We start from the raw sequence: 23,809 nt of genomic DNA, 5'->3' as shown, positions 1-23,809 counted from the left end.
TTAAAAAACAGTCCTACATCCACAAAGACATTACTATTTTCATTCGGAACTGCAGACCCTGAAAGCTCGTTGATACTCTAGGGCGATTCTTGCATTTTGTGGTTCATCCGCAGCACCTAGGACATGGCATTGCCATTCAAGGAAGAGAAACCAACAAACGAATGTCTTAGGAGGGCGATCTATCCGAAAACCAAGCTGAGGGTTGGGACAGAATTCGAACCCAAGTCTTTGGGCTCCTGCAGGATCATCGTTTAGACCATACTCTATAGGGAGCCCAATTCTAACAAATGTTGACTGTTTCTGATGTGGAGGTCAATAAATAATCCCACATGGTACCGGTTTAAACCCATGCCAAAAATCGTCGATGGAGTCAAAGTAAATTGTAATCTAGCAGAAGCTGAAATCATCAAAACACAATTCATTTTACATATGCTCATGCTTTGTCTTCACACATGAGAAAATAAATAAGACATATTTATGTATGTAAATGGCCCAACATAGGGGCCATACAATCAAAAACCAGCGAGTCTGCTGAGGGCAGGATGGGACAGGAAGAGCCAGACTGGTGAAGAAATGGGGTGCTTTAAAGGAAAACGTGGGTTCATAACAGGTGCAGCTCAAGAAGTTGACCCTCCTGTCCCTCCCTGCACTGGAACACCTTAAGCTTGTCAATGAATGCAGATCAGCAAGGAGAGATGCAGCAGGGACCGGCCTGTCACTAAGTACCTGCTGATGTATTTATTTTTAAGTTAAACCAATGACAGCTGAGTATGGTAACAGATCTAACAGGAAATGAATAAAAAAACAGAGAGAGTGCTAGAAATATAAATGACTGAGAGGGAGAGAAAGAGAAAACAATTAAGAACTACAGCTAGAAAAACCTTCCGGACGAGTCTCAGAGGCAGCAAGAGTACCATTTGCCACCAAAAGCCGTTATCACGGCCCATGAGGAAAGCACTTCTTTGAAATGTTTCACTATTATCAACTACACTTGCTTTCCTCATGGGCCAGGGATTCGCCAAAGGTCAATGTTCCCCAAGGTCACACATTTCTCATGATGTCAGTAGTTTATGCTGACAAACCAGAGTGCTTTAGTACTATAAAGGAGGCTTTAAAAAGAAAAAAAAGTCCCCAGATACTGCAATGTTACAACAATTTCTTTGTACGACTGTGTCTGTGTGATTTAAGGAAAACCAGAACACCTGGGATCTAATTTTGGCTCTGCCAAGAGTAACTGTAAGACACAAGTGGCTTGGCCTCTGGTGGGCCTCAGGCTCTTTATCTGTTAAGTGAGAAGGCCCATCTAAATCTGAGGTTTTTTCATTTCTATTTAGGAAAAAAAAAAAAAAAAAAAAAAAAAGCCTTAAAACCCTTCCCTCAAACGAAATCTTACGAGGAAGCATCACCACCTACAATACATAAAAACGGAGCTGTCATGACTAAAGCAAGGCTGAGGTGTCTAGAATCCACACACTTGATCCCATTCTCCCTCCTAACCTATCCACTGGCCCCCCGGGGCAGTCCTAGAGCGCAGTGTGAAAACCAGTGAATTGGGATCCCGTTTGCTATCCGAAGACTCCTACATTTATGGAAGCAGTGTACCTCTAGAAGTAGGCCCCTTGGCCGGCCACACAGGGGCAGCCTGCTGAAGCCAGGGCCATGGCCGAAGCCCCACGACGTGGTAGCAGGTAGCAGGGGAGGGAAAGGGCGCTGGTCTGGAAGCCAAGAACCCTGTGTGCTGACCTTGGCTCTTGCACTGGCCGGTGGTGACCCCACTCATAAAACAAACGGGCTCCAGGGGCGCCTGGGTGGCTCAGTCGGTTAAGCGTCCGACTTCGGCTCAGGTCACGATCTCACGGTTCACGAGTCTGAGCCCCGTGTCAGGCTCTGTGATGACAGCTCAGAGCTTGGAGCCTGCCTTGGATTCTATGTCTCCCTCTCTCACTCGAGCTCTCTCTCTCTCAAACATAAATAAAACATTTACAAAAATTTTTAAAAAAATAACAGCCTCCATTTCCACCCACAGTAAGGCTCAATGGTCTAAGACACACGGACAGAGAGCATCTTGAGGTACCTAAGGACTCCCAAATATGGTTATTTAATTTCAAACTGATTAAATTTTCCCCCTTGCCTGACTTTACGGCTATACGAAGTGAATTAAAGTATTAACTTTTCTAAATTTAACCTCCTGGGCTTTATAAGAGTAATAGTCTCAAGAGAGTAGGCACCTACACCAGTATTGCAGAAGAGGCTTGAAAAAATACAGCATACTCCGCTAGGCACCGGGGATATACACTTCCCTGTCTGCTTGGTACAAAGAAAACCAAGTAATGGCTTTAAATTACTTATGTTTCAAAATCAATTAATGCATTAATATCATATGATTGTTATTTTAGGCAGATTAAAGCATTAAAATACAAAAGCAAATATATTGCACTGGAGCATTAGTATCAACACGATAAAAGCTCTAAAATGTCTGTTGAGAAAGACAAGATTTGTCACCAAAAGAGAGAAACAATGAAAAGAGGTATCAGCGGAAAATTCTAACACTTTATCCAACCAAAACCCCCAGTCTTGGTTGCCTTGCAGGCTTTCACTCAAGGCGACGCTGCTCCTCTGTGACAAGGCGGCAGCGTGACAGCCTGCAGAACCTACCTCAGCACCACCACGATCGGGCTCTCGCTGCCGGTGAGGACGATCAAGCCTTTCCAGATCATGAGCGCAGAAGACACGATCATGGCGAAGTTTAATACCTGGTAATAGAGCTGGAACGAAAAAGGCCAAACCCGAAGTGAAAACCAATGGAATTATATTCACTAGCCCTAAGCTGGGGATGAGCTGGTTTTTAAACAAACAAACAAACAAACGAAGCTGTGTTTATTTTAGGACATTAAACTAAGTCACGCAAACTACAAACTTAGGTAGCATTTCAACTTTTGTCCGTGGAATTAGCCTTCCATTTATTGTTTCTCTTTCAATGAGAGAAAAGAGAGAAAACAACAACAACAACAAACCAGAGCAATCCACGGGACCTACTTTGTTAAAGCCTCGGTAAGACTCAACTTACCTCTCTGGGATTTCCCAGAACCCTCAACCTTGAAGAGTCCCTTACTCAAATTCGCAACTACTTGGATGGAACTAGAGGGTATTATGCTAAGCGAAATTAAAGAAGGACAAATATCATATGACTTCACTCATAGGAGGACTTTAAGATACAAAACAGATGAACACAAGGGAAGGGAAGCAAAAATAATATAAAAACAGGGGGCGGAACAAAAACATAAGAGACTCTTAAATACGGAGAACAAACAGAGGGTTACTGGAGGGATTGTGGGTGGGGGGATGGGCTAAATGAGTGAGGGGCACTAAGGAATCTACTCCTGAAATCACTGATGCACTATATGCTACCTAACTTGGATGCAAATTAAAAAAAAAAAAGAGTCTGTTACTCAAGTTCTACCCCGAGGGCCTACCGCTCTGGCAGAGAGAGGGCACGTCTGATGTGAGAGCCTGGCACAGAGCCTAGAACCACCCCTTGGCGCCCTGGCCAAGGAGGCCCCACATGAGGCTTCAGAGTCCTCTAGCACTTAGCAATGAGGCTGTTCTGCATCTGAAATTACATTTCAAAGTGAACAAAAACTTTAAACACCTGGAAGTTTACATTTTCCATAAACGTTTTAAAAAGTAAATGATATCTGGTTAAGAACAGAGGCAGAAAGCCACTCAAGACAATACCGAGTTCGAAGCTGGCCTCGTCCCACCTTAGACCACTGAGTTAATATCCGCCCGGCTAGTCCTGCTGAAGCTCAAGGCTCTTCCTTGCTGACAGCCGCCTGCCACACCCACCAGCCCCTGGCGACGACAGGGGAAAAGCAACACCTGCCCACATCCCAACACCCTTCCGGCCGTAGCTGAATTGTTGGGCCAGACTTCTCCGGTCTTCCAAGAGGCTTTAAGGACAGAAGTCACTGTGCCTACTACTACTCCAAATGTAAGTCCTTCAGGGCATTTCCCTTCGGGGCCTCCAGGCTGGCTCCTTACTCCAGTGCCTGCCTCTATCTTCCTCCTCACGACCCCTGTCTTGGGTGACCCGACGAGCCACGTGGACGGCCTACCCAATACTCTAGGGTCTCAGTCCCTAGACATCCTCATTTCTAAAGACCTCCTTCCCCCACCTGAACCGACCACTTTTGGCAACACACGTGGAACTGAAACTGCTCAATCCCCACGTCTCTGATTCAATGACCACCCCCCCCCCCCACCTGCCCGCATACACCTGTGGAGTCACCTACGTGGCAGGACTCTTGTTCTTTCAGGGGCCACCCCCCACCGACCCACCCGTTCGCTCTACACATTCTACTTTCTAAATACTTCTGGACCCTGTTCCAATCTCTCGATTCCCACTGGCTGCGCTCTCATCCAAGTCACCAACGCCGCCCCCTGGGCAACTGCAAGAGCCTGCTGACCAGCCTCCCGACGTCCACGCACACCTCTTCCGGTGCCTTCTCCCTGTTACGGCCCGTACTCATTTTCAGAGGCGCCTCTGGCCATCTGGTCATCTCTATGCCCTGCTCCGACCGCATCCCTTGAACTGTGTGCCACTGCTCTGAGGATAAATACGGTCTCTTACGCCCTGTCTGGTACATCCCCGAATCCCTAGCTCCGGCTGGTGAAGCTCCCTGCACTGCGGGTGCTCTAGTGGCACCTGTCCGCGCTTCGGAGAGCACACGCTCCTATCCACTCCAGGACCTCACCTGGCTACTTCCTCTGGCCAGAGGCTCTCTCCCCAGACTCGTCAGCACACCTAATGCCTGCTCATCTTAAATCCTGCTTTCGACATCGGCTCCCCAGGGAAGCCTTTCCTGACCCACTAGGCTAGGAGTCGGCAAACTTTTTCTGCAAGTGGCCAGATAATAAGTGTTTCAGGTTTACAAGCCATAGGGTCTCTGTTGAAGTGACTCAGCTCTGCCACTGTAGTGAGAAAGAAACTAAAGACGATATGGAAAAGAATGAATATGGCCGCGTTCTAATAAAACTTTTACACAGTCTCACTGCATCCTGTACTTCTTTATGCCATCCATCACTATTGTAATTATACACATCATTTTTTTTTTTTTAGAAAGAGAGAGGGCACAAGTGAGGAGCAGAGAGAGAGAGAGAGAGAAAGAGAGAGAAGTGGGGTTCACCCGGGGCTTGTGTTTTTACCTGAAGCGGGCTTGTGTTCACCCAAAGTGGGGCTCAAGCTCACCCAGTGTGGGACTTAAACTCGTGAACTGTGAGATCATGACCTGAGCGGAAGTCAGATGTTTAACGACTGACCCACCCAGGCGCCCGATATACATATCATTTCTAATGTGTCTTTCACGTTAGACTGTAAGTTCCACAAACGCAAGGGTCATTTTGGACTTCTTCACAGCTGTATCTTGTTCAATACAGGTCTGGCAAAGAGTAAGTACTCAATGTGTTGAATAAAAAGTGAGAAAATAAATATCTTTAATACACAGTGGGTACAAACAAACTAGTAGTAAGAAAAACACTAAAATCCCAACAACAACAAAAAGAGGTAAAAGCTTAAGACCATTAATTTTCCAAAGAAGAAATACAGCAGTGAATAAACACTTGAAGTGTTCAAACCAAATGCTGCTTCCCCCCTCCCCTTTTTTTATGCCTAGAAAATTTCAAGTTTGGGTGGGTTTTTTTTTTGTTTTTAAATTTTTTTTAATGTTTATTATTTTGAGTCAGGGGGAGAGAGAGGGAGAGAGAGAGAGAGAGAGAGAGAGGACAAATGGGTGAGGGGCAGAGAGTGAGGGAGACACAGAATCCGAAGCAGCTTCCAGGCTCTGAGCTGTCAGCACAGAGCCCCATGTGGGGCTCGAACTCACGAACCGTGAGATCATGACCTGAGCCAAAGTCAGACACTTAACCGACTGAGCCACCCAGGGCACCCTGGTTTTTTTTTTTTTGTTCTTAATGCTAATACTCAGTGCTTGCCCAGGGTACACTGTGGCGCGATACGGACATGTGCGATGTGCATGTGGATACGATCATGGTGACAGCAATCTGGCATTAGTATCACAAGGTTACTTTCAGCCCAATAATCCTCCTTCTAGGAATTCAGTGTACAATAAAGGCAGATAGATACGCGTCACGGTCCCAGTTCTAGTAACAGAGAGAAGGAAATAAAGGAGCAACAGCAGAGAAACGATGGCGTAAATAAAGGCAAGCTACTGCACTATTTAAAACCAAAGTGTATGTGGGCTGCAGGAGAATCTCCACAAACTACAAGTTTGTCAGACAAACACAAGAAGACGCCCTCAAGTGCTAGCAGAGGCCATCTTAGCATGGTGGAATTCATGGCTGAATTTTCTTCTCTTAAACTCTTCTCTATGCTTTAAAATAGTGATGGGCCTGGAAGAATTCCAAAGTCTAGGGAAAATAAATGTTTCAAGGGATTTGACAGAATATTATATGGCCATTAAAATAATTACTTTGAAGAGCGTGACAAAACAGGAAAACCCAATCTCACATGGCAGTGGGTGGGAAAAGCCGAGTTCCTATTGTTATGAGTATATGTCTGTGAAGTTATGTCATTGCAGGTGGTTATGAAGGAAACAACTGAGAGTGGAAACGTAAAAATGGATGAAAATGACCATGAAGACGTTTTGATGTAACAGTCGAAAAGAAGGTAAATCGAATTCAAAATTAAAGTTACACACCATATTTAAAAAAAAAAAAAACAAAAACTCTTTGGCAGAGCACCTGGGTGGCTCAGTCGGTTAAGTGTCTGACTCTTGGTTTCCGCTCAGGTCATGATCTCATGGTTCATGGTTTTGAACCCTGCATCAGGCACTGCACTCTGAGCGCAGAGCCTGCTTGGGAATTCTCTCTCTCTCTCTCTCTCTCTCTCTCCCTCCCTCTCAAAATAAGTAAATAAAAACTTTGTATATATTTTTAAAAATCCTCTTTGTCTACTATGTCAATAGTAAATTATGAAACTCTCAGTAAATTCCCAGAAGTGCAAATAAGGAGACTGGACTGCCAAGCAGATATGGTTAAGGTGTCGGGCTGTAATACATTAAATTGTTGCTTCCAAAGTAAAATTGGCCTTGCAGGGCACCTTGGTCTCAAGCAGAAGTTGTTCACTGTAGCTCACATTCAGAAACTTCTCCACCCACTCTGCCTTGAAGGATTTGATAAGTAAATGTCGTTTCGTTATGAATTGCAGGTCTGCCCGGGAAAGCCACAAGCCACCATTTTAAACAGAAATTGTCATTTGTAGACCAGTTTTCAAACCATCAGTCTCCACCCTGATAAAAGCAAAGTGTAAATCCTCGCCACTTATGTTATAAAGACCCGGTACTAAGAATATCTTTTCCAGTATGATTTTCTGTGCTTGCAAAATTCATCATGGGGAAGTAAAATCAAATCCCCCCCCCCCGAAAAAAACTTCCTTTGAGCAAGACATCGATTTGCTAAAGAAACGACTGATTATACAAAAACCTAATAATCAAGCTGGTTGCAAAACCACAGATCATACTTCAACATCCTACTTTTAAGAGACTAGCTAATCCAAGTCTAGGATTGAAATCCTAGAATCTAGAGACACAATTTGGATTGAACTGCTGACAAACTGGGATCTAACAGAATCTGCCACCACGTTTCACTGGTGCCTATTAATTCACCTTCGCCTACCAATTTTATACGCTTGGCAATTCATAACCCCAGCAAAGTTTAGAACCAAGCCCACACTCAGTCTTTGTCAACCAAAAATGAAATAGCTAATGTCTGAGAGTTTTAAACAAACATTCCGGACCAGAGATTCTGGCCCACAAAGCAGCAGAAATGCCAGCCGCTGTATTTCTTCCTTCCTCTGTTCCTCACTGCAGAAACAAAGAATCCTTGTTTTTGCATGTGGCTCTTGCCTTACTTTAGAGCAAGCTGGGGCAGCAGAGAAAGGGGGTCCCACTTCCAAGATTGCTGGAGCATGCATGCCTGACAAGGTGTCAGAGAATGCCATTTTGGAGGGGAAAAGAAAAAGAAACAAAAGGACAAAGCTTAAAAGGAGAGGGGGAAAAAAAAGTACCACGAGGCAGCAGATTTGAGCCTCTGAATTTTAATGAGAAAACTAGCAAAACATAGACAATGCAAGAGCCAACAGGCCTAATCACTGAGAGAGGGAATATACAGATTTTTCAAAAAGCAAACTAGTTTAGGAATTGGTACATTTGTCAGAAGGCCTTCTCTGATCGTCTGCGATTATAGCCACCCGCAATCAGTACCAGTTTTAGAGACATTTAAAAACGCTAGCCAATTAAGTCTAGATTTTTAAATAAAGCTCCCTTTTCTGGAGGTTCTTGGGAACAGCATCGGTGCTCAGGGAATTAGCTGTTGGTTTTTCAAGCTGTTGACAATCACTGCCACAACTTCTCTTAATCACAGAAACTCCCAAGGGCTCATCAGCTAGGCACACCTAGAAACAACCAGGTTCTAGACACAGTTCATGAAGTTCAAGTCACCAAACTCTCCCGCCACCGCAGTAGTATGTAATTCTATTTGGGAAAAAACATAACAAACCATATGTCCACAGGAATACGTTGTGCCATGCCACAGGCATCGCCCGACTCCTCAATATAGTGGCAAAAATGACAGGATGTCTCAAAATCATGAGAATTTATACCATTTTCAAAGACAATCAAAATTACCAATAGGATGGTTCCATTTTTCTTAGCATAGTTTATTGTTAGTATCAATAGAAGAATTAGGATCCATTAGGCTCTAACGTGCCCTACAGGTCCCCTAAATTCTCTCTCTAGAAGCTTAGGCTGTGGCGTTTTTCCTGGCTGAGAGGGCCTCCTTTCCAGTCCCTCACTCTCGCCTTATATTGAAGACTCAAAGGCAGCGATGCTGGCCAAGGAGCTGACTCAGGAGAGAGCAAGAAGGAAGTTTTCCTCCGAGGTCACAGAAGAGCGAAAAGTCAACCCCAGCTGCCCAGGGGCCCCACGCTAACTGCCTCCTATATTCAAGGTGCAGCCAGATGACAGAGTCGGAGATTAGCGAAGAGTTCTGGAACACTGCATCAGTCTAAAATGATTGAGCACCACCAGTGAGATCGCCAGGCACAAGGAGCTTTGTTTAGTCCCGACGCACGGTGGGCAAAACACTTCCCAGAGTGCGAAGCAATTACTTCGGGAGGCAGCACTGGACAGTTCCCACTGCCAGAAAGTTCTTTCCTTTCTCCTGCCTTTCCGTCCCTTCTACCCTCGGGCAGCCTTCTTCTGGATGTCAGGCCTCGAGAGCCTCACAGAGAAGTCTATTCCCTCCTCCAGGGGGTGGCCCTTCAAACAACGTGCAGACAGCTGTCACTCACGGCCGAGTCATCTCTCGCTTTCTCCACCACATTTGACATCCACGGGACTAGATTTCTATCCTCTTCCCCTTCCTGGCCACACTCCCCTCACTGCGCTCGGGTCAGCGCAGGAAAGCGTACACCGGTGCCCACACGTAGGTTTGCGCGGACTTGAACCCAGGGCCTCTGAGAGCCGGGTGGGGGAGCCTGGGGGCGCGGGGCGCTGTCCTTGCCCGAGCCCTACCCAGGGAGCCCCGACTTCCCGCAGTCGCAGCCTTTTCTTGCTCCCGGGCGCGCCCCCAGCGCGGGTCTCCCTTACCTGGCGCTTGTTCATCTTCCTCAGGTCCCCGAAGATGTCCAAGCCGGAGGCCGGGAGATGCGTGCCCACGGCGCCCGCGCGCACCATGGCGGGCTCTCCAGGGGCCGACACGGCCCGCCAGCTCCGGGTGCCACAGACAGCTGCGGAGCACCGGCCCGGCCCCCGCCCACCAGCCCCTCGGCCTTGCGGGCCACGTGACTGGCGACTCGCTCGGGCGTCTGGGGGTGGTAGTCCCGCGCGTCTTAGCCAGCGGGCCGCCGGGAAGGAACTGGGAAGAAGAAAACTACCACTCCCAGAATGCCGCGGGGCGAGAGGCTCGTCCAGTGAAGGCCCAGAGCTCCTGGGGAGGGCAGCGATGGGACTCAGGAGCCTTGTCCGACCCTTCGGAGCGAACTTGGAAAAGAGAGTGATCCTGCATATCGCAGAGACAACTCGGGGAAGTGACTATTCAAGAGGAACTGAATTTCCCCAAGACTCTGGTCAGGCGCCAAAAGGACACCTAAAGCTCCCTGGCACTCACCTAACCGTGTACCTTAGCCATTGGGTGACTGCGCCGGGCGGAGGCGGGGCCTCTGCCCTGGCGGCCGGCAGTGCTGAATCGGGGAGGAGCCTAAAGAAAGGCCAGGCGAGTGGGCGGGGCTTGGAAGAGGCGGGATTTTTGAAACCTTGGAGTTCTGTGCTCTGTAAGAAGTGGTAGGATTCTGAATGCAAGGAAGCATCTTTGTATCCTTTTGACCGTAGTTGTGTTGCGCTAAATGTTACTTGAATGAGTAAATAACCACCTAATTTTGTACACGAGGAAACAGAGGCCCAGAAAGTCTATATGATAATGGGTCAGAGTCTGGATTAGAACTCAAATTTTACAATTTCCAAATCCTGGATTACTGCTGTCCCGATCCTAGATTAGCTAGATCATTCATTGACTCAATTATGCAGTATTTATTTCATTCGTTTATTCACAAATCTTTTTGAGGCATCAACTATGCACCTGGCCCTGTGCTAGGCACTTGAGAAACATCAGTGAACAAAACAAGCAAAGATCCCTGCCCTTATGAAGCTTACATTCTAGCAGAAGTCGATATAATAAATAAGTGAATTATATAGTATCTATGAATTGCTGTTGGTTTAGTCTTGTTTCTTTGCATTCCAATCTCCCCTCCACCATACTTCATGTTGGAAGGACAGGAGCATTTTGAGGATCCAGCTAAGGAGAAGTTGAGCTGGAAATATATTTAGTTTGTGTTTAGCAGATACATTTGTGTGGTTCACGGTCATTCCCTGCCACCCTGCTGTAGGAATGGCCTTAACACTAGGCTCTTAAAAACAGGGAAAGAGGCCCTTTGAAGAAGGAGATAAAGCAGAGGCTGTGACACCTGACCGGACATCCTGCCCAAGGGCAGGGTCCACGCTCAGCATCCACACATTCCCTCCGTGTGATATGGTTGTGACAAGTGTGATCTTGGAGATCCCTCGGGAATCAACTCCTGATGCTACTGGGCCCTCAGTTTTGTCTGTTTGTCTTGTTCTTACAAAGGAAGTCATTAAAGTAAGTGAGGTCTCGAAGTACCACTAAGCCGCCCCGAAGTCTCCAACCCCACCCCCTGACTGGGGCTTTTGTCGCTTTGTCTCTGTTCTCAGCTCTTCATTCTCTATCTCTGGCAGTTCTGTGATATCAAGTACAGAGTCTGAGCTCCCAGTAGCTTATTTCTTCCAAAGACCGAGGAAAAGGAGCAGAATTGAATTACCGTAAGCCCTGCTGCCAGTATCTGGGGAGATCTAGTTTCGTGCCAGAAATCAAGCATTCTTCTGCCTAGGTGTTGATTCTGGAGTTGCCTTGGATTTGCTGCATATCTTAAACCAAAATGTAATATTGCTTTCTTTTCCTTCTTCCATGGAGAAATAGGCATACTAATTTTCTGAATGAAATCACCTAAACACAGGCCGATCCCATACACCCTCCCTTCTATCATGTGGCATAATCAGAAAGAAACCTTTAAGAGATCGCCTATACGACAATCGGTTCACTCTCTTACCTACTGATTTGTCTGTTCCATTGAGCACTAGGAACCCAGAGGTGAGGAAGACACAGTTCTTAAATCCAGCCGAAGCTGTATATGTGCAGACATGATTATCATACGGAGTAAGAGGTGAACGATGTAGGACGTAATCAAAGGTATGCACTCTAGTTTAGAACCCTCTTAGCACATCTGGGTAGCTCTTGTGAGTGGGGGGAGGGGGGCAAAGAATTGCTACAGAGTCAATACCAGCTAACATTTTTTTTCCATATTTACTTTGTATCAGGTAAACACTTCTTTATACTTATTAGCAATTACCAAAACCGTGTTTTAGAGAAAATGGAAAACAGTCTCGGATATGATAAGCAGCTTTCCCAACAACATAGAGCTAAGAGAAGACAGAGCCAGGATTGGAATCCAGGTCTGCCCCGTCCAAACTCATTCTCTTGCTTCCTACACCACGGAGTCTCTGTTGCTTTCTGCCTTTTCAAGCCCCTGGGACTGATGAGCAGACACAGTTCCAGGTGGGAGTTTCGACTTTCAATTCCCAAGTCCAAGCTACCGCCTACAGACCGAAGGCATTGGAAACCGTCCCGAGCGCGGCAGAATCTCAGGGATCTTCATGTCGTTGGGCTGGAGGGAGAGAGGTAGGACTCGTTCTTAAGTGAAGACCAAGCAGGAAGACATCCGATGGATGACTTGGAATCTGGTCAGCCCTCGCGGGAACACTGGAGCTTGGCCGGCTGGGCAGGAATGAGTCGCTTCGTGTCACATCTGCATCAGCAGCACCTGGTTAACGGGGCCAGACACCACATTCTGAGTCGCCCTGTGCCCTTGCCACCTTTTGCATCCGTGGAAGGATACGCCTGGGAAGAGCCGCGCCCTCCCTCAGGGATGTCATCATCAGAGCGTGGAAACTTGGCTGCCTCTTCTCCTCAATCTATCTGCCACCTGCTGCCTAAGCGCTCTTGTCAGAATAAGCCACTTCTCCAGCTGCCACCTCTTCTGTCCCACCCAGCTCCTCTGATTACCTCCCTGTGCGTCACAGTTGCTACGGCCATCCATGAGGGGACTTTATGCTAAGTGTCAGGATGGGAAGGCAGAGAGGCAGACCACGTTCACTAATCAAAGATGCTCATTGCGTTGTATGTCCCACGCCACTTGGCTGTCACGTGACTGTCAAAAGCTTTTGAAACTTGGCTTCTTGGGGCGCCTGGGTGGCTCCGTCGGTTAAGCGTCTGACTCTTGACTTCGGCTCAGGTCATGACCTGGCGTTGGTGAGTTTGAGCCCCGCATTGGGCTCTGCGCTGACAGCACGGAATCTGTTTGGTGTTCTATCTCCCTCTCTCTCTGCCCCTCTCCTGCCTGCTCTCTCTCTCTCTCTCTCTTTCAAAATAAAAATAAACTTAAAAAAAACTTAGCTTCTCAGTTTATCTCTATTTGAAAAAGAGAAAAAGCTAGGCAGACATTTTCTTACATTTGCTCTGTCCACGAGGCTCGGTACTTTGTGCGAGAGTTTGACAGACACAGGACAATGCCCTGTGGTGCTGGGCACCCCGGAACAAGATCCAGGAGATCTGTGCTGTCCTCCTTGCTGTGCCCCTGTAGGGCAGTATCACCTCGAACCACCCATCTTTCTCCTTGGGCCTCCGTTTCCTCATCTGTAGAAACAAAGTTGTGGCCTCTAAGGTTCCGTGGCAAGTAAAATTTCACAGCCATGGCCTCCAGGGGGCAAAATGTAACTACCTTTTCCTATAGCCTGGAAAAGTTCTATTAAAGCCCCCTTCTGCCTCGTTTGCAGTAACTTAATATAATCACTTTCAGTTTTAAAACTGGGTCAATTTGAGAGTATTTAAATACTCGCTCCTACCCCCTCCTTTTCCTCCCCAGATGGCAACCGAGTTAAGGGAGGCATATCCTGACTTGCAGGGCCTGTAGTTTGCATCTGTTTCTCCTTGATCTGTTTCCCTCCTGTTCCAGAATCCTTGAAAATGTAGTTTGTCTTACCTGGTCCTTGGATGTGAGCTCTTCCCCTATGGAGTCACCTGCTTCTGTCCTTGCTGCCCCCATTGACGTGCCTGTCCTGGCCTCAGCCTTCATGTGCGCATGCTTCGCCTCAAGCCCCAGACTTACGGGATCTACCTGGTCTGCTTTTTGGGTCCTTTCTCAACTGTCTTCCCAAGTCTTTCTGATCCCGAAGTGGGTTTCGGTACATCACTCAGCGTCATTTGGCCTTAAAGCCCTGCGTCCCCTTCTCTCTGCTCTCTTACATCACTGGAGCTCAGGGGACACTGGCAAAATGCTCAGAGGCCCAGATGATGCATTTCCAGTCTGGAATGACCAATCTTTGAACAAAGCATGTATGGGCCGCCCGGGGGGCTCAGTCAGTTAAGCATCTGACTTCAGCTCAGGTCATGATCTCACAGTTCATGGGTTCGACCCCATATCGGGGTCGGGGCTGACAGCTCAGAGCCTGGAGCCTGCTTCAGGTTCTGTCTGTCTCTTTCTCTCTCTCTCTCTCTCTCTCTCTCTGTCCCTCTTCTGCTCGTGCTCTCTCTCAAAATAAATAAACATTAAAAAAAAAAAAAAGAACAACAACAACAAAGCATGTATCTTTAGACCTTGCTCGATCTTCAGGACTCAGCTGGAAGGGGGTGGAAGCAGACAGCCTGGTAATCTGTACCAGTTCTCCTCTAACTTTCCTCTCCATGCCTGACCTTAGAGGTTTCAAAGGGATTCAGAGAAAAATTGCTTATGCTAGAGAGCAGCCCCCTTCATATCCTTTTGCTTTTACATCTGAGTGGTGCCTTTGATCTTAGAAATCAAGAATTCATCACCTTAACCTGAGATTCTGAAATGATCCCTTCTGCCCCAAAGGGGGTAACTCCCCTTTGGCTGTCTGTGTTGGGGCAAAGACAGAATCTTGGGGTACAAAGGAAGGGATTACGAAGTAGGACATGGAGGGGCACGCGGGTAGCTCAGTCGGTTAAGCGTCCGACTCTTGATTTCGGCTCGGGCCGTGGTCTCACGGTTCATGAGCTCAAGCCCCACGTCGGGCTCTGCACTGAGAGCACGGGGCCTGCTTGGGATTCTCTCCCTCCCTCTCTTTCCGCCCCTCCCCTGCTCACACGTGCCCTCTCCCTGCCTCTCCCTCAGAAATAAACATTTAAAAACAAGAAGTGGGACATGGAAACGTGGAGCAAAACTATTAATAATATACATGACAATTCTGTGAAGGCATGGCCCGCCTCCGCTAAATGTGAATTCTAAGCTTAAAACTAACAGTCCGCTACTTTCGCAGAAACTCATTAAAATGAATTACATTTATTGAATCTTTACTGCTTACCTTGTCCCAGGACCCAGGTGCTTAGCAGTGCATAGTACTGACGGGGTTCCCGCTTGCATGAAGACGTAAACATAAACAATTAGGATAATTTTAGACATTTATAATGTTATGAGTGACTAGCGGAGGTCAGCCATGCCACCTAAATCGCGGGAAGATTCAGAATCTGGTTTTCTGTCAACCCTCTGGGGCAGGACAGCTGGAGAACGTGCAGTTCCTGGGACAGTACAGGGCAGCGTGGACGTAGATCAGTGTCCAAACCCTCAGCTTGGGGGTCAGCCTCTAAGAACAGGGTGTCAAGAGAGGCGGGAGGGCCAGGAGCCGCCCCCATGTTCCAACAGGATCCTGATCTCAGCCACGGGTCCTGGCACAGATTCCCGGTCACCATGGGCCGACCTCAGTGCCTGTCCCATTGTGGCCTCGGTGGTCCTGCCCAGGAATGGGCACCATACGCAACTGGCACAGAAAAGTCTTTCCCGCCGTGTCTGGGTCTCCGTGCGGTCGCGTTTCCTCCGGAACCACACAAGAAGAGACGACGTGTTTACAGAGAGAAGGAGAGGAGGACCCAGTGGGATGTTCCGGGCAAAACAGAGACGAGAGAAGAGGAGCCCCGACCACGTCCGAGTTCCATGTCCCGGAGGTCCCAGGCACGACCTGGGTTGCACGATGGCCCCGGTATTTTTATAATAAAGTCCCCTTTTGGTTTAACTTGGGGAAAACTAGGTTTCTGTCACGGGTTCCAATAGCCTTAACCAATACAGAACATTCTTACAACCGTGCAGGTGGACTCATGTGAAGAGGGAGAATGGGAAGGAGGCGGGCTGGCTTCCATAATAGAAGGAAACGAGGGGCTGTAAACATTCTTCCCTTCTGCCCTCCCTGACCCCTTCTCCCCACAGAGGCTCTCTGGAGCCAGAAGCGAGAAGCATCGTAGGCTGGGCCTCAGGATAGGCTCAAGGGCCAATCCACTCAGAAGCTGCTACACGGGTCACAGAACAGATGCTACGCGGCATGTCGCTTAACGTGGTCGGCGATTTTGTGTTTGCCCAAACAGGTTTTTGCCAGAAGTGCCAGCACATCAGGGTCGTGCGTTTGTTACAGTCGCACGCGGGCCCAGGGAGGCCCCGAGAGGGTCACAGGCCACCCGGCCGATTGTCCCCCCGATGCCCCACAGCGGGAGGAGCCCACGAGGCTGAGGCTTCCTGGGAGCCCGTGCGCCCCTCCCCGGCCCACCCCGAGCTAGGTCGGCCACAGTGATGGCTTGTCACGGATGACGGCCCAGCAGGCTCAACGGGGCCCCAATCTAACAGCCAGCAGCTGGGGGACGACACGAAGGAAAGACACAGACACAAAGGAAAGCAATCACTTAATTCTGGTGGGGAAATCATGGAGCACTCTAACTGGTTTGACATATAGGCCGTCCCCTGAGGCCATGGCTAACTGCAGCCCCTTCTAGATCCCTGTGATGGGGAGGTTACGGTGGGCGAGGGGCTGTTCTCTAAACACATATATTGTCCCCATGAGACGGAGCAGGTCCCGGGCAGAACCAGCAGACACAAAATGACTCTGTAGGAGCCTCTGCCTCTTACCGAGGGGCAGGCAGGGGCTGGGAGAGTAGGTGACCCGTCTGTGCTTATCGAACCAGCAATGAGCAGATTCCACATTAGGAACGCTTTCCAGCGTTCATCTGGGAACGCTGCTTCCTAGTTCGTTTCCAGTCCCCAAATGAAGGCAACCTTCTGACCAGTTCGACGACTTTGGGGGCAGAATCTTTGAAAGCAGGACCCTCTCGGAAATCTGACATTCCCCCCCCCCCACCCAAGAAGCGATTACTCCCCCCAACAGCGCTTCCCACAGGGCAGTTGCTCAGACGCATGGAATTTCACAACCTGCCTCTGTTCGATTTCTCCTTCTTCTTAATCTCTTTCTCTCCTCGCTAGAGTTTGCGAGGCCATGCGTGAGACAAGCGCAAGGCTCTGAGCTTCCTGGGAGCGCAATCAGGCCTGCAAGCCTGATCCCACAGCTCCTGGGGAGCTCAGTCCCACGGCTCCTAGGGCTCCCAGTCCCATGGCTCCTGGGGCTCCCACTCCCACGGCTCCTGGGGAGCTCAGTCCCATGGCTCCTAGAGCTCCCAGTCCCATGGCTTCTAGGGTGCTCAGTCCCACGGCTCCTGGGGAGCTCAGTCCCATGGCTCCTGGGGCGCTCAGTCCCACGGCTCCTAGGGCTCCCAGTCCCATAGCTTCTAGGGTGCTCAGTCCCACGGCTCTTGGGGCTCCCACTCCCATGGCTCCTGGGGAGCTCAGTCCCATGGCTCCTGGAGGGCTCAGTCCCATGGCTCCTAGAGCTCCCAGTCCCATGGCTTCTAGGGTGCTCAGTCCCACGGCTCCTGGGGCTCCCAGTCCCACAGCTCCTGAAGAGCTCAGTCCCACAGCTCCTGGGGCTCCCGGTCCCACGGCTCCTGGGGAGCTCAGTCCCATGGCTCCTGGGGCACTCAGTTCCACGGCTCCTGGGGTGCTCAGTCCCACAGCTCCTGGGGCTCCCGGTCCCACGGCTCCAGGGGAGCTCAGTCCCATGGCTCCTGGGGCTCCCGGTCCCATGGCTCCTGGGGAGCTCAGTCCCATGGCTCCTGGGGCTCCCAGTCCCACGGCTCCTGGGGTGCTCAGTCTGCCAGGCGCAGTCAGCCCCCACATCCTGAGGAGCAAGCAGAACCCTGAGGGAGTGAGCACCATGCACCAAACACCTTCTGTGCTGGGAAAACACCCAGGGCCGGTGCCTCCAGCCAGGGGACGGCAGGGACCGCCCTGCCCACTGCTCAGGAGGCTGCAGTTTTATTCCTGTTGCTGTTCAGCATGAGCCCCTCTTTACCCTTAGATAGCTCTGGTCGCATTGCAATCCTGAGCTTCACTACAGGGACTCCCTTGGGCATGGGTGTGGCCTTGCCCTCCTGCGGGGCTATCTTCCTTCCTTTGCTTCTTCCCTCATTCACCGCCTCTATGTTGCCCTCTGGCCACCCATACCCTCCCTCGGTACCAGGCCCGGGCTCAGAATGTACCCACCCTTCTCTTTCCTACCCCAGCCTTTCTCCCATCCTCCAGGGCCCCCCCAGGATGAAGCAGAAGTACAGAGGATGGGGAACCCAGAGAGCAAAGAGGCCTTTTCCTGGCCCAGAAAAGTCAGCATAATATAATGAGCATCTAACTGCTAACAAATCAGTGGGAAGCACTTCTATTTTGATCACTATGGCAGCCTAGATACTCAGACAGATCCCTTTCAATACAGCACAGCAAATTTGTTTTTTAAAAATTTTTTATGTTTATTCATTTTTGAGAGACAGAGAGAGACAGAGTGCGGGCCAGGGAGAGGCAGAGAGAGAGGGAGACACAGAATCCGAAGCGGGCTCCAAGCCCTGAGCTGTCAGCACAGAGCCCAACACGGGGCTTGAACCCACGAACGAACAGTGGGATCATGACCTAAGTGGAAGTCGGAGGCTCAACCGACTGAGCCACCCAGGCGCCCCTGAATTTGTTTTTTAATTTAATGAACAGTTGAGCTGTCAGGAAAATAGAGAAATTCCTCAGATAGTAGAAAGGACAAACAAGCTTGGACTCAGAGGGCAAGCAGTTCTACTGCGGGTATTTTTTTGGTCGCCGGTAGGCCTAGAGCTTGGACTTATTAGGCCACATGCACAGGGGATAGGAATATCCAAGTTAACTTTTCAAAATGTTTTTTAAAACACACATTCAAGGGGCACCTGGGTGGCTCAGTCAGTTAAGTTTCCGGCTCAGGTCGTGACCTCATGGTTCCTGAGTTCGAGCCCCACATTGGGCTCTCTGCTGTCGGTGTGGAGCCCGCTTCAGGTCCCCTGTCTCCCTCTCTCCCTGCCCCTCTCTTGCTCGCTTTCTCTATCAAAAATAAATAAACAAATAAACAAACAAACATTTTAAAAAACACACACATTCAGGGGTGCCTGGGTGGCTCAGTTGGTTAAGTGTCCGACTTTGGCTCAGGTCATGCTTTGGATTCTGTGTCTCCCTCTCTCTCTGCCCGTCCCCTGCTTGCACTCTGTCTGTCTCTCTCTCTCTCAAAAATAAATAAACATTAAAAACACACACATTTAAATACATAGGGAGCATATGTCAAAATTTCACTTCAGTCATTAATGAGAGAATCAGTAGAATGATAAAGCCAGTGTAAGGGGAGATACAAGAAATTCATGTGAGTGGAATAGACAGGTGATAGATATATAGAGGGATAGATAATAGACAGAGATAGATAAAATACTGGATTGTGATTTCTGAATTATACTTTTTTAATGGCTTAATATCCTACAGGGCAAAAAAATAAAAAATAAAACAGTCATAACTTGTAGAATTATCTTTTACCAGATAAAAATCTTCTGCATCTCAGCAGGTATTTTTTTTTAATTTTTTTTTTAACATTTATTTATTTTTGGAGAGACTGAGAGAGGCAGAGCACGAGCAGGGGAGGGGCAGAGAAAGAGGGAGGGACAGAATCCAAAGCAGGCTCCAGGCTCTGAGCTGTCAGCCCAGAGCCCGACGCGGGGCTCGAACCCACGGACCGCGAGATCATGACCTGAGCCGAAGTCGGACACTCAACCGACTGAGCCACCCAGGCGCCCCTCAGCAGGTATTTTTTATAAACATCTAAGTTTACAGAGTTGTAAGGTTTCTGGGTCCTAATCAATAGAAAATAGAGAAAGGAACAAAGCTATAATTCCCTATCCAGAGAGTCAGATGACCTTGAAGAAGCTTGTCAGACAATGCCCTAAAGTGTCAGTGACACGAGGCACTTTCACCGGTGGGTTTGTCATATCAGACGCAACGAGATGGGTTCTCTGATAGAACACTCCAGGCTTGACCCAGGTTGTACGATCAATTTGTCCAGTTACATTCTGGTTTAAAAGAAAAAAAGGAGGACATAGTTTTGTTCCACCCGTGTAGGTAAGTACATTGCCATGAAATGTAAAAAGAGTCCATAAATGTAAAAAAATAGTTGACTAAAAGGCATTTTTTAAAAGTGGCATTCACAGGGGCGCCTGGGTGGCTCCGTCGGTTAAGCATCTGACTTCAGCTCAGGTCATGATCTCACGGCTCCTGAGTTCAAGCCCCACGTCGGGGTCTGTGCTGACGGCTCAGAGCCTGGAGCCTGCTTCGGATTCTGTGTCTCCCTCTCTCTCTGTCCCTCCCTCACTCGCAACCCGTCTCTCTCTCTCTCTCAAATATACATAAACATTTAAAAAAATAAAAAAAAACAAAACCTTAAAAGAAAAAGTAAGTTGCAGTATGATTATGTTTCTATAACTTTCAAAACCAGGCAAATTGACGTAATGTTTGGCTCAGGGATATATACATTTGTGGGAAAACTCTAAAGTGAAGCAGGAGAGTAAGCAGCGAACAGTTGGGAGAATGGTAACCTCTGAACAAAACGTGGGGCTCCTGTGAGATTCAAAGGGCGTGGTAATATTTACTTCTTAAAATGGTCGGTGGACACATAGATGTTGATTTTATTTTCTTGAAACTCGAAAGGCACATTATGCGCTCTTTTGCAGGCACGACGTATGTCACGCACACAGACTTTAAGGTCAGTCGGTATGCAAATAAGCAAAGAAAGGCGGAGGGAGGTAGCAGGAGAGTTTCTTGGAAGCCCTTTAAATGATGCGGGGGGGCGGGGGGGAAACACTGCCTGAACACCTGCCATATGCCCGGAATGATGCGACAGATTTCCTGGCTCATCTTCCCCCCCGCCCTCTGGTGGACGCGAGAAAAGCCACTCATGTCCCGAGTCCCTGCTTCCTCCTGCTGTCTGTACTTACTACTCAGGCTGGAGACTTTTGCCACACTGGCTTGCTCTGTCCTTTGACTGTTTCTGCTTTGACTCTTTTCTCTCCCCAACGGTTTCCGTGGGTTGGGTCTGTGTCTTATGTTTCTTCAGGAACTAGAATGCATAAATAGACATGTCAATATTAATTAACTGGGTGAACACTTTCCTTATTTTTTCCCCCTGGAATCTATACAGGAATGTGATTTTGGAAAGAGTGGGTTCAGGCATATAGTTTATGGATTATTGATCATTAGTGTCATTAATGATGGTAGAAGTGTCGGGGCACCTGGGTGGCTCAGGTCGGTTAAGCGTCCAACTTGGGCTCAGGTCATGATCTCACAGTTTGTGAGTTCGAGCCCCGCATTGGGCTCTGTGGAGCCTGGAGACTGCTTTGGCTTCTGTGTCTCCCAATCTCTCTGCCCCTCTCCAGCTCTCTCTCTCTCTCTCTCAAATAAATAAATATTAAACAATTTTTTTAAAGAATGATGTGGGAGAATGTTGTTATTATTTTGGTTTGGGTTTGGTTTAGTTTTTACCAAGTGGCTAGTATAAAAAATTTGTGTATTTATTTTGAGAGAGACAGAGACAGCATGAGTGGGGGAGACGCAGGGAAAGAGGGAGAGAAAGAGATCCCAAGCAGGCTCCGTGCTGCCAGCTGCGGAGCCCAATGTGGGGCTCAAATTCAGGAACTGTCAGATCATGACCTGAGATCAAACCAAGAGTCGGTCACTTGACCGACTGAACCACCCAGGTGCCCAAATTGGGCTCTATATAAAAATAACCATGTATATCTTAAATTGTGCATGATGCCATTGACAAGGAATGGGGCAGAAGTCATCAGAAAATACTTTACTTTGGGGCGCCTGGGTGGTTCAGTTGGTTAAGCGCCCAACTTCGGCTCACGTCGTGATCTCACAGTTTGGGGGTTCGAGCCCCGCGTCGGGCTCTGTGCTGACAGCTCGGAGCCTGGAGCCTGCTTGGGATTCTGTGTCTCCCTCTCTCTCTGCCCTATCCCCACTCATGCTCTGTCTCTCTGTCTCTTTCTCTCTCTCTCTCAAAACTAAATAAACATAAAAAAAAATGATCTACACTTGGAACAAGGGTCTAAATCCACACATGCTCTCAGTATTTGAAGAGCAGATCATCTTTGGTGCCTTTAATCGGCGGAACTGTATTTGAATTTGTGAAACAGCGTATTTCCCATCACGTCAGTCGCCTTGCTGGCTAGGCGTCTTTACACTAGTATAGCCTTCCAACTAAGTATCTGGCAAAAAAGCAGATAAGGCATTTAGGTGCGTTTGTCTCCACGAAGCTGCTGAAGGGCTATTAGCAGAAGTGTTTTCCTGAATTGAAGCGAGGACCTGAAATTGCCAAGGACCAACCTTTGCAAACTGCAAATAAAGGCCAGCTGGTGAAGAGCAGGGACGAAACCATGGTTTGTAATTACCTGTTTGTCCAGAAATTGTGTGGAAGCGTCTGGGGAGCCCTTCATTTAGAGGGCCCTCCCCACGTGCCCGCTGCCCTTCTCGGCATCCATCGTCGAACTTGGCAACAACCGTTCATCTTCTCGCTGCCTGTGCCAGGAAAACAGAAGGCATGGGAAACAAAGTCTTGGGGGCTCAATTCAGCCAACACTGCCTCTCCTCTTCCCTAGTGGTTCTTCTAAAACACTCGGAAGTATATTTTTAATGTGTTGTTTAGGATTCCGTCTTTCGAGCTGGCTGATGGCACGCCTTGTCCTCACAGTCCAAAGCAGGGACATTGGAGCCCAGCCTGGATTTGCTGCCTGGTTCCACCCCGTGCCAGGTGTATTCATTGGCGAGAGCCACCATCCCAAAGGGTGACGATGGGGGGGGCTTAAGCAACAGAAATTTACTCTCTCAGAAGAAGACAGTTCTGGAGGCTGCAAGTCCAAGATCAAGGTGTTTCTAGCTGAAGGTTGTGAAGGAGGATCTGTTCCATGCCAATCTCTTCCCTTCTGGAGGTTTGCTGGCAATCTTGGGGTTTCTTCTGTCCCATCACCCCAATCTCTGCCTTCGTCTTCACAATGCATTCTCCCGTGGGCGTGGCCGTACCCCAATATCCCACTTTATAAGGACACCAGTCCCGTTGATTACAATTCCACCCTATTCCAGGATGGCCTCCTCTTAACTAATTACCTTCACAATGACTCTACTTCCAAATAGGGCCACATTCTGAAGTCTTGGGCTTCAGGCCCCATCACATGAATTTTAGGGAGATGTAGTTCATCTCGCAACACAAGGTGAGTAACCCGGACAAGTTTCTCAACCTCGTGCACCCTCGGTTTCTTGTCTCTAAAATTAGGAGACTCTGCCCATCTTGTGGGGAGCCGCGAGGAGTGAACTCGATAGTTTGGCACAGTACCTGGTTCCCAAAAGACAACTTAAGATCTCTTCAAATGATGGCACGTCTCCAAGCTGCTTACACCATAGCAGCTAGATCAGTTTGGCCCTTGGTTATTTTATTTACCAAAAAGAATTACTGTATTCACTGGGTTCCACTTCTGTCTAGAGAAAAAGTCGTGCTACTTTTGTCAAAACAAAACCCAAGCAAACTGATGGAAGAAAAGAGACACATTGTATGGTGAAGAGTCCTATGCTAGGACCAGAAGAAGAGGGTCCAACCCTACCCTAGTCGGGTGCCAACCCGCACGCAGGGTGACCCCCGAGCTTCAGCACCCTCGTGCATGAAATGGGATGGCCACCAGGCCTCCCTACTTTATGGAAGAATGAGCAGGATCATTTATGTAAAAGCCATCCATGAAACGTATGCTGTGCAAAAGAATATACTGTGCTGTCTAGCCATGCTCCGTGATCAGAAATATGAGAGGAATTAATTCCACATCCACATCAGTTGTCCCCTATTTGTCAACTCTGCGTTTTATTGATCCCACTCACCGGCACCTCCCTCGCTCGACGCTGATT

The 23,809-nt window shown here is 48.5% G+C and overlaps 1 protein-coding gene across 3 annotated transcripts in view; it reads right to left on the bottom strand.

Moving 5' to 3' along the window:
- Positions 1 to 23,809, bottom strand: part of SEC11C (SEC11 homolog C, signal peptidase complex subunit) — a 40,997-nt gene that overhangs the window by 5,172 nt on the left and 12,016 nt on the right. The window contains exons 1-3 of one of the 3 annotated variants that reach the window (XM_042962368.1): positions 22,312 to 22,407; positions 20,857 to 20,978; positions 2,656 to 2,765 (exon numbers count right to left, since the gene is read on the bottom strand). In XM_042962368.1, the coding sequence (XP_042818302.1) occupies positions 2,656 to 2,738 (83 nt within the window). In that variant the 5' untranslated portion in view covers positions 2,739 to 2,765; positions 20,857 to 20,978; positions 22,312 to 22,407. Of the gene's footprint in view, positions 1 to 2,655; positions 2,766 to 9,665; positions 9,862 to 20,856; positions 20,979 to 22,311; positions 22,408 to 23,809 lie in introns of those variants that run through there. The other 2 variants (XM_042962367.1, XM_007080464.3) reach the window with 2 other exon arrangements.

This window comes from Panthera tigris, chromosome D3 (assembly GCF_018350195.1).
Source record: "Panthera tigris isolate Pti1 chromosome D3, P.tigris_Pti1_mat1.1, whole genome shotgun sequence".
Lineage (NCBI taxonomy): Eukaryota > Metazoa > Chordata > Mammalia > Carnivora > Felidae > Panthera > Panthera tigris.
The sequence above is the reverse complement of the archived record's forward strand: the minus strand, read 5'-3'. Positions and strand labels throughout refer to the sequence as shown.